We start from the raw sequence: 10,801 nt of genomic DNA on the forward strand, positions 1-10,801 counted from the left end.
GTTCTGGTTTTCATAGTTAATATAGAGGATAAGCATTTTATGCATTTATGGTATTTTCTTTCTGTCTCTTAACTCTATTCTTTGAAATAAGCCAGTTAATGAATTCATCCTAAATTGTGGGGCAACAGACAGGAAACCCAGTTTATTGACATGTGTAAGTTCCCCAAACATGCTTTTCCGACCACTGTTGGAAGTAAATATAAGTGCACATTGGATAATTGGATACATCTGGCCAAGAACCATGAACAATTCAGACCATTGTTTGTGTAAAGTTTTTGAAAATATGATCCCCAGTGTTTAGGAGTTTAAAAAAAAAATCCAGTGGAAGTAAAATAAAAGCATAAATAATATAGTTACCATGCCTGTTAATGTGTAATGCTGAAATACAGCAGAAGGGATTGTGTGCAGCATCTAGGAGTACTATAGAAATGATAAGTAGGGGCTGACCCGATAGCTCAAGGCAGTACTGTGCACTGCAATGTAAAAGGTCCCCAGTTTGATTCTGAAGTTGGGTCTTTTGCTCCCGGGGTCAACTAGGGAGGCACCCATGAACATTGCTTATGGGTGACATCTATTGGCCAAATTCAGGGACCATGATTGCAGAGTTCCAGATGAGGCCTTGGTGTATGGCCCTGACCCATGACCATCACTGCAATGACCAGACTAGGCATGGGGAAAAGGGGCTCTAAAATAAGGGGGAAATCCCCAGGCAGTGCCAAATGAAGGTACATGGGGACTGATGCAAATCAGTGCACTCAGCCGAGCGCACTGTTTAACCCATGGTTGGACATGCAATTCGGATGCATGCCCACAGCCCCTTATGCTATAAGGGGATTAGCACATCCAAAACGTGTGTCCAACCCTCGGAAAAACTAATAGCATTCATCACATGCAAATGCATGTTGATGAAGCTATTAGTTATTCACCTAAGATCTAAAAAAAAAAGTGCACTCAACCCACACATTTTTACGCTCAGAAATGAATGCCTGCCCAAAGGTTTAAAAAAATTGTTTTTTGTTTTTTTTATTAATATTTTATTGAGTTTGTACAGAACATGGCAAGAAAACAACCAGTCTAACTTGTAAGCATAACAGATAAACTTGTACATTAAAGCACTGCAGTGCACTGGATAGGAAAACGGATGCTCATAGTGGGTACAATTGTGTGTGCATAGTTCTGCTAGGATAATTTTCAAGTCGAGCATACATGTGTACGTTTGTTTTGAAAATTGATGCAACTTGGTTGCACAACAGCCCACAAATGTATGCGGGCTGTTATAAAATCACGCCATAATGGGAGCCAAGCCTTAGTTAAGGTCCTTAGAATTCACATTGTATTTGGGGTCAATTCGAAAGAAGAGAATTCAGAAAGGAAAATGTCTATGGGTTGTGGAAATGAACAATAGTAAATATTTTGGACCTAATTCAAATATACAAGGTGATGGAAAGGGTCATATATCCCCTAGGGCACAGTAAGTACGTGCCTAGATCTGCTCGGTCCAAGGAGGGCACTGACCTCTACCCACCAGAGGTAACGCCGTAGACGTTCTATGCACATCGGACAGAAGAAAGGGCTGGGTTTTCAACAACAGATTCCCTGCCTCTCCCCTCCCTTGGGCCACTGCTACCTGCTTTGCTGTTCTGTGCAAACAATTACTGTGCTCCCCCTCCCCTTGGCCCACCATGGATTTTAATGGAACCATTCATGTGCTTCTCTTTTTTTTTTTCTAACAATATCCTTTTGTTTCTGAACATTGTTTACAGGTGCAGTTAGTTTAGAGCAAGGTGACCAGATTTCTGGTGGGCAAATCTGGGACACGTCTTCCCCACAGTGACAATAGTGATCAAGTAATTCATGTGCAGGGAGGGGTGGTTATCTGGTAGACTGTCCTCAGGGAAAATTGTATTAATCTACTACAAAATATCACTTTATATTTCTAGCCCAATACAAAGCCTTAGGGCTGATAGGCATGCCCTACATACAAGGAGATTGATTATGCACTAGAAAACTTCAAATCAGCCAACAAAGTCCAGCTGTTATCAACATGTAAATTCTAAAAAAAATATAAAGAATAAGTGACAACCCCCTCCCCCCAAACAATGCAAATCCTATGTGAGAGATATGTCCCAGTCAGAAATTTTGAAATGGGTCCCAGGATATTTTATACCAAAGCTGGTGTGTTATCCAGGTGTCCTAGGCAAACCTTACAGCCTTGTGCCCCCACCTCCCACCCACAATAAAAAAAAATGCATTTATAATAGCAAATTTAACAGAAAAAAGAAAAGTATAAACTTCAGAGGTAAAAATATCGCTTACAACAACCTGTACATTATATTTACATGCACTGCTGTGGTGCCAACCAGAAAACCCTGCAAAAATTTTAAAAACATTCTTGAAACCCGTAAGGTATTAGGCTTATTATAAAATGTGTTGGGTATGGGCTTGGTGCTCAGAAAGTCATGAGTAAACCAAATTACAATTACAATATAGTAAACCTCTGATGCCGCTCGCAGAGCCCATCCCACGGGCAGCCTGTTACCTCCCGTGCTGTGCTGCGCTGGTCGGGCCGGTGCCCGACTGCCTTCTTTTCACCTTCATGGCGTGGAGCTGCTGCCGTCGCCGCCATTCACAGCAGGAAGGGCTGCTGCACTTTCCTCTCCTTTGCGGCATGGAGCCGCTGCTGGGATGCTCCACTTCCAGATGGTTCTGTGTTCCTTGTTAGATGTTCCTGGATATTCCTGGTCTCCGTGGATGTTCCTGTTCTTTGTTGGAACTCATTTGTCGCCTGTCCGGTTTCCCTGATGTTCCTTGTTCCTGATGTTCCAGCCTCAGGCTCTTCGCCCTGCTTCCAGGTTTCCTTCTTGTCCACCTTTCCTGGCATGCCACCGTCGGGGTCCGTGACCAGCCCACGGGGGGCTGTGTAGGGCACTTTGTGGCACAAGGCCTGTCTTCATGTCGGCAGCGCAAGTCTCCAGAAGGTCCTTGCTTTTAACGCAGAGGTCTGCTCCTGAATCCGAGTTCTGAATCCTGAGTCTTTAATCCTTGAATCTTGTTCCTGGTCTTCGGAGTTCCTTGTTCCTGCCTCCATCCATGCCCTAGACTCAAGCCAGAGCCTGCTCTGCTTCAGCGACCAGACACGGGAGACTGTGTAGGGCGAGCTTCAGTGCAGGCCTCTCCTGAATCTTCATCATTCCAGCTTCAAGTCTTCATCTTCTCGTCTGGAGTCTGTTTTGCATCTGGCGTGGTCTGCAACCAGCCATAGGCAGCTGTGTAGGGCGTGCTGCGTTGCAGTACTCACCCTGTACTAGTGCCTGAATCCTGAATCTGAACCTGTCTCCAAGTTCCTCGAGTCCTTGTCTGAGTCTTCCAAGTTCCTCAACTGAGTCTTCCAAGTTCTTCAGTTCCATGTTTCATCATGTTCCTGCCCTCAGCCTCCATCTGGCCTCACACACACGTCGTTCCCAAGCAGCTGGTCTGGAAGGGCTACTGAGTGGCTGGAGGGCTCTCTTGAGACCAGCATTGCATTGCTGGGTATCACCTGTGCATGTAGGTTCAGCGGAGGCTTGAGCCTACCTTGTTCCAGTTCCTATGATGTTCCACTTCTTGATCCTGGTCCCGCCTTGTTCCAGCTCCAGCCTGTACTTGGACACTCTCACCTCCCACGGTGTGTGCCTTGGGGCTCCTCCCTGAGCCGCTCCATGGTCCAAGGCTCACATCCCTCTTGAGCAAGTGACCGCATTCGAGTGATCACAACACCTCCCATTCTAAAATAGCACTAACTGTCATTATTCACACAGTAACACCCTAACTCTGAAAAGGCAACACTGCAAATATTACACCAGGCCCTAAAACACCAATACATTTCCTATGAACTAACATTTGAACTAATGTACCCTGTTCCAAGTTTCATAACCTTGTTCCATGTAATGCCTTTTTGGCGATTCATGTTCTGTTTCAATGTAAACCGATGTGATCTGTATTTCATACAGGAACACCGGTATATAAAAATCTAAAAATAAATAAATGAGGAAATTAGAACAAGCCAAGCAGATATAGATTACTCCATAGAAACACCATGCCAGCAGAATACCTCACCTCAGTCACAGATGCAAAACACAGACAGACCCTCACCAAATACAGAATAAAGAGACCATAAATAGAGATGTGCAAATAAAAACTGGATTGGAAACTGCAACAAGTCAGACTCTGTATGCACTGCAACAGTAGTAAAACAGAAACATCACCATTCCTCATAAAATATCAAACAATAAAATCAAGAAATCTAAATCATAATAGTAAAACCATACTCATAAAAAGAACAAATATTTCAAAACAGCTGACAAATAGAAAATCCAATAATTAAAAGCTCATTTAATGTTTTTTGAAATTCCCAAATACTGATACAATATTTAATAAAGCAGAACATAAAAAAATACTCAATAATTAAAACTAATAAGGATAAAAAATAGTCTCCACTGTCCATTCCTGGGAACTTTTGATTTCTAGTCACCCTGTGATTGTCATGGATTAGTAGGAGGGAAGAGGCTGCATAGACTTTGTCCTTTCTCACATACAGTCCCTAACACACACACGTTCATTCTCTCTCAGTCACATTCATGCTCGCACAATTTCTACCTTTCTTTTATTCACACACACACACCCACACCGTCTCACACACACTGGGGCCGATGCAATATCATAAGTGCAAAAAACGTGCACCCAACCTGGACGCATGTTTTTTAAACACATGCACATCCCCTCTCTTGGGCATTTGATGTAATACTCAAATGAGCTGGTGCACTGTATAAATTGCACGTCTCTAGTGCGTCCATGGCATCGAGCACTCAGGAGAAGTGGCTGTACGCAGGTAAGGAAAATGGACACTCAATTTTCCGAGCGTCCGTTTTCCTAAGTCATGCACAGCCAAGGTTTAGGAGAATGGACGCTCGTAAATTGAGCTTCCCTTTTCCTAACCTGACCGCTACCAAGATTTTTTTTTCATGTTGTAGCTTTCTGTGGTTCCTTCTGCTTAGTATCGTAGTTTTATTTTTTGCTTTTCTGAGCATGGCTTGGGGTGCTTCAAAATGTAACACCAGCTCTGGGTTGGAGTTAATTTTTGGGGGTTAAAATGTGCATGTTGGGCACACATTTTATTTTATTTTTTTTACATTGGGGTAAGAACATAAGAAAATGCCATACTGGGTCAGACCAAGGGTCCATCAAACCCAGCATCCTGTTTCCAACAGTGGCCAATCCAGGCCATAAGAACCTGGCAAGTACCCAAAAACTAAGTCTGTTCCATGTTACTGTTACTAGTAATAGTGGTGGTTATTATCTAAGTCAACTTAGCTAAGTCAACTAAGTCAACTAGCTAAGTCAACTAGCTAATAGCCTCAACAACATGGCATTTGCATGTGATAAGCGTTATTAGCTACGTGCCAGTATGGCCACGTGTTTTGGATATGTTAATCCTGATATTACAATAGGTGTATGTCTAGCGCATCCAAAACACGCGTCCAACTGAGCATTTAGTGGCGCATTAAGCTCAGCACCCAATACAGGATCAGCCCCATTGTCTTACACATACACTCTCACTCAGGCCCAGCCTCTCCCTCTTTCCTTTGGCTGTGAGTGAAATAAACTCTACCAGCAGCACTGGGACCTCTTATTCTTTTTGGCCACTGGCAGGATAGTTTCTGCTGACAGTCCAGGGCCTCTTTTCTTCAGCTGCTAGTATGTTGGGCTCTACCAGTGATCTCAGAGCCTTTCCTTTTCTTTGGCTGCCAGCAGCTTCTCTTTGGCCACCACAAACCAGGCTCCAACCCCTCTGAGCCCCCGCCTTGTGCAAGTGCATGGCTTGCACAGTAGGTCCCACTGGTCCGGCCCTCCCTTCTAACACGCCTTTGAATGTTCAGAGGGAGATTCCCCGCCTTGGAATCTTCAGATGTGGACCCATCATTCCACCCTCCCCTCCACCAAGAGATGCAAGATCTGCAAATCTGGCCCTTGGTGATGGATATCTCTGCACAAAAGGCATTTATTAGCTGGAAAAAGCAAATCAGACTTGATGTGTATCTTGCGAGATTGAGTTTGTTTCCTTCTACCTGCAGTGCAGAGTTCTAGTAAATGGATTCATCCCAGAAAATAAGCAAATTCTTTGCTTTTACTGAATCATAATAATAATTATTCAAAGATGCATATCAGCTTTTGAGACAGTATAGTTCCCACTTTCAGTAAGAAACTTACATGCAACATGTTTGACGTATTCTTATACTGGTTGAGTAATAGGCACAGAATTCAGACAAGAAGAATTCCTCTCTCTTTAAATTACATTGTTTGCTGAGAAGCAAATGTTTAATTGGAAGAAAGTGAAAAGTCTAGAAAACTCTCATAATGTGCCTTTCTAACAAAAGATGTAAGCCAAACCTAAGTCAAGCTGTTTACACCCCAGACAAACTGGCTACATTCCAAAGTGCAACTGATCTAGAAGTCCTCATTCTAAGCTGAGGCCTACTTAACTCATTGTCTGTCTCGAATTCTCCTTCCACTCATATTCGGCCATTAAAGATGTGTTTCCATTCTGCTAAATCCAAAGGTGTAGAACAAATTACATGAAGGACTAAGTCTGAAGGAAGCAGAGCTGGCTGTATCTCCTTTATGACATGAGAAAAAATATTACCACAGGCTAAATGACCCCAGATCTTTGGTTATTTACGTGACTCAGGAATTTCGCCAAAGAGAAGCTAATGAGGGCAATTTTCAAAAGTATTTATCAAGTTGATTTTAGCATAAATGTATTTTTACACTTCATAATTAAAAAGAGAAAGGGAACAATGTTAGTAATTTCTATTTGAAATTTAGCATTAAGCAAAAGCATCTGTATAGTTTGCAAGCTGGGCAAGTCCGGGTAGCGCGCGGGGTACATTTGTACGCGCTACCCGACGTAAACAAATGTACATCCGATTTTATAACATGCGCGCATGTTATAAAATCAGGGATCGGCGCGCGCAAGGTGCACACTTGTGCACCTTGCGCGCGCCGAGCCCTAGGGGAGCCCCGATGGCTTTCCCCGTTTCCTCCGAAATCGGAGCGGCCTCGAATGGAACTTTCCTTCCGCTCCCCCCCACCTTCCCCTATCTAACCCACCCCCCAGCCCTACCTAAATCCCCTCCCCCCACCTTTATTTCAGGATTTATACCTGCCTCTGGCAGGTGTAACTTGCGCGCGCCGACCGGCTGCCGATGTTCCATCCCCCGACACGGCCGCTGTGCCGGAGACCTCGGGACCGCCCCCAGACCGGCAGACCGCCCTCGCCCCCTTCCCACCTCCTTCCCGCCCCTTTTTCAAAGTCCTGGGACATACGCGCGTCCCGGGGCTTGCGCGCACAGGCGCAGGTTTTAGGGGTTACATGTGTAACCCTTTGAAAATCTGCCCCTATATATATATGTCCTAAATAATTCCTAGTGACATCACAAAGCAGTTACTGTAGTACCATGGTACTTCTTACAGTAGTAAATAGTGATGATCCAGGAGCATTACCCAGGCCTGTAAGGAAAAGCTGAGCCAGTCCTGGTTTTCCACCCAGTCCATGCATTCAACAGCAAATTTAGGACTAGCTCAATCTCATCTTACAGATATTGAGCTATCTAGTAACGGTGTAGACGGTGGATTATGCATCATTAGAAGAATCTGCTAGAAAAGAAATAGTTTATTGAGGAAAGGGTTTCCATTATAGATACCTGCTTTTCACACTTAGCATCTATTAGAAAGAAAATGGCCTGATTTTAAAAAGCTTAAAAATGCACTTCATGTGTGTAGGTGGGCTTTTAAAAATTGTTGCAAAGTATGCCGCTGAATTGTCCACAGGATTTACGGATGTAAGTGCACTTTATGGGGCAGATTTTCAAAGGCTACACGTGTAACATAAGCGCGTAACCTGAGGAAATCTGCCCCTGCACCCGCCAACCCTATTTTGCATAAGTCAGCGGCATGTGCAAGCCCCGGGACGCGCATATGTCCCAGGGCTTGCTAAAATGGGTGGTCTGGGGCGTGTCTGGGGGCGTGTCTGCAGTCCGGGGCGGTCTGGGGGCATGGCCGAGTGCCCCGACACAGCGGCCTGTGTCGGGACCTGGCCAGCCAGCGTGCGCAAGTTACACCTGCCACAGGCAGGCGTAAGTCCATCGAACAAGGTAGGGGGGGGGATTTAGGTAGGGCCGGGGGGGGTGGGTTAGATAGGGGAAGAGAGGGAAAGGTGGGGGGGATCAAAAAAAACGTTCCCTCCGAGGCTGCTCCGATTTCCGATTTCGGAGCGGCCTTGGAGGGAACAGAGAAAGCCATCGGGGCTCGGCGCACGCAAGGTTCACGTGTGCACCCCCTTGTGCGCGCCGACCCCGGATTTTATAACATGTGCGTGGCAGTTATTTTTTTAGTTCCTTAATATTGCCATGATATTAAGTCAGAGGAAGTACAGAAAAAGCAGCATTTTCTGCTTTTCTCTACACTTTTTGGGATCCTCAAAAAATACCTGTTCCGGAGCAGGCATTAATTTTGAAGAGTAAAAACACACTTTTTTTTTTTGCATCAAGGGAAATAGCTAATAGCCTCATCAATATGAATTTACATGTCATGAGCGCTATTAGCTATCTGCGCCATGAGATGCGTGTTTTGGATGCACTAACTTCCCTTTGGCATCGAGAGTTATGGATGCGCATCCAGTAGCGCATTGAGCTGTGCACTGCCCTTATCACACGGTATTGCATCGGCCCATTTATGATGTACAACGGAATAACATGACTTCAAATTCTAATCTAAAAGTTGTCAAAATTAACACTGTACTGCAATATGTTTGGAAAGAGTCGTGCTTTAAAACTTCATAGCGCCTGACATATTAAATGATACCAAACAGTTTTTTTTCATGGACACATACTGAGAAAAATCCATTTTTTAAATAAGGTTCAATATCATCAAACGATTGTACCTTTAAACTAAAGTGATGGGACAGCTCTATCTCAGAAGGCTAAGCCAGTTCTGGTTGTAACCTGCTGCATGCCTACAGATGTGCTCCTTTTCTTCTTACGGAAACCCAAGGTTTACCTCCAAGCATGCAATGGGGTAAAAATCAGCACTGTATTAGCCTGCCTCTCATGAAATCTGGCCATCTTCCTTGAAGCCAAAATGTTAAGTGTAACATATTTAAAACCAAATATTTTTTTTTCAAGCAACCAAAATTGCCAGAAATATTCAGTAAATGGACTATCAAGCAGTTCCAGGACTACTGCAGGAACTGTGGAAATCTGTATTCACTTATTTATCTGATCTAATTTTCAGGCCCTTCCTGACATGTTAGATAATGTGGAGAAGGAAGCATTTTATTCATTTACCACATTTTCTGTGGCTTTTTTTTTTGTTTGTTTGGTTAATTTCAAGAAGATGAAAACAAACAATCATTTAAAATAAGAAAAGCTTGAACAAAAGTCAGACTGACAACATGCCCCTAGCAGAGGGCTGAGATGTAGTGTGACACTGCTGGCATACAGAGCTGGTTTGCAATTAAAGAAGCATCATCCTGCAACAATCAGTGCTAAAAATCAAATCAATTCATAGATAAACAATAACAAAGCATGACTATATTGGTCAGCATCATTCCAAACATAAGGAACCAATAAGATACTGCCTTTTTTTTTTGGGGGGGGGGGGGGGAGTGGCGGGTTCAGAGACACCTCAGCACAGTTTGTGACTGCGTGGATCAGAGCGTCAAGGAGTTTTGGCCACAGTTTGATGTGCTATACTGTGGGAAAGCCATTTACATAACTCTCTAACAGAATGTGACCTAAAGCGTTAAGACAGAAAAACAAATTAATGCAAAAATGTCTGGTTTAGTTAGCGTTTGCATTTCAAACCACATAGCAAACATTTCCCTCCCTTCCCCCCTACCAATAAAACAAAGAGCACATATATCCTCTGGCACTTAAAACATTATTAAATACAGTCCAATGATAAAGCATAAAGCCACTCTTAACACAGTGTGGCGTCGTTCCAATGATAGCTGAAAGTTCTAACAAAATACTCGTATCAACCTGTTCCGTTCTCCCTATGCAAGGCTGACTCTTAAATGAATGCACGTATCGTACGGCAGCTGCTAGACATCTAATCCTGCCTGTCCGTGACTGCTGTCCTCTACCGTACCATTATAATGAGGGTTCTCGGTCTGCTGACTTCCTCCGCGTTGTTCAGCAGCACAGTCTCGGGAGTCGGCTCCTCTTGTCGCTGGGTACAAATACGTGGGCAGCTCCTCTGTACCACCGAGCGCAAGGCTTGAAGGAGAACAATGCTGGCAGCACAGCCCATATCTGCATCCTGAAGCCTACGAAATAACTTCTGCCTCTCTGCAGGCTCTGAGAGACAGTGGCTCGCTGTCCCTGTCTGAAAGCAGCCTACAGTGCAGCTGCAGCTGGCTGCCTCTCCAATGGGTATCTAGGGCTCCGATCATCTGATCACAACCAGACAGTCTGGATCCACAGAGAGGAAAGAACGGATTCCAGCAAAGCTAAACACACTCTGAGGTATCGAGAAATGCCTGCTGCCAGTATTTTAGAGTTATGATCGTGTGAGGGTTGTTTTTTTTTTTTTTTTTAATTATTTCCTCATTGAAAACGAACACTCCAGGGGCCCAGAGTCAAAGAAGTGACGCATCTATTCTTGCAAAAGAATCGGCTACTGACTGAAAACTGACAGAAAATAAGATAGCTGTACTCGTGAAACTTGCATTTAGGGTTCATAAAAGCAATAGCTCTCTCTCTCT

The 10,801-nt window shown here is 44.1% G+C and overlaps 1 protein-coding gene across 5 annotated transcripts in view; it reads right to left on the reverse strand.

Moving 5' to 3' along the window:
* Nucleotides 1-10,364, reverse strand: part of DOCK10 (dedicator of cytokinesis 10) — a 401,455-nt gene extending 391,091 nt beyond the window's left edge. For all 5 annotated transcript variants that reach the window (XR_003858608.1, XM_029615672.1, XM_029615673.1 and 2 more), the window contains exon 1: nucleotides 10,186-10,364. Coding sequence is in view for 4 of the 5 variants with exons in the window: in XM_029615672.1 (XP_029471532.1) it covers nucleotides 10,186-10,347 (162 nt within the window). In the remaining variant the exon portion in view is untranslated. The remainder of the gene's footprint in view (nucleotides 1-10,185) is intronic.
* Nucleotides 10,365-10,801: the final 437 nt, after the last annotated feature.

This window comes from Rhinatrema bivittatum, chromosome 9 (assembly GCF_901001135.1).
Source record: "Rhinatrema bivittatum chromosome 9, aRhiBiv1.1, whole genome shotgun sequence".
NCBI lineage: Eukaryota > Metazoa > Chordata > Amphibia > Gymnophiona > Rhinatrematidae > Rhinatrema > Rhinatrema bivittatum.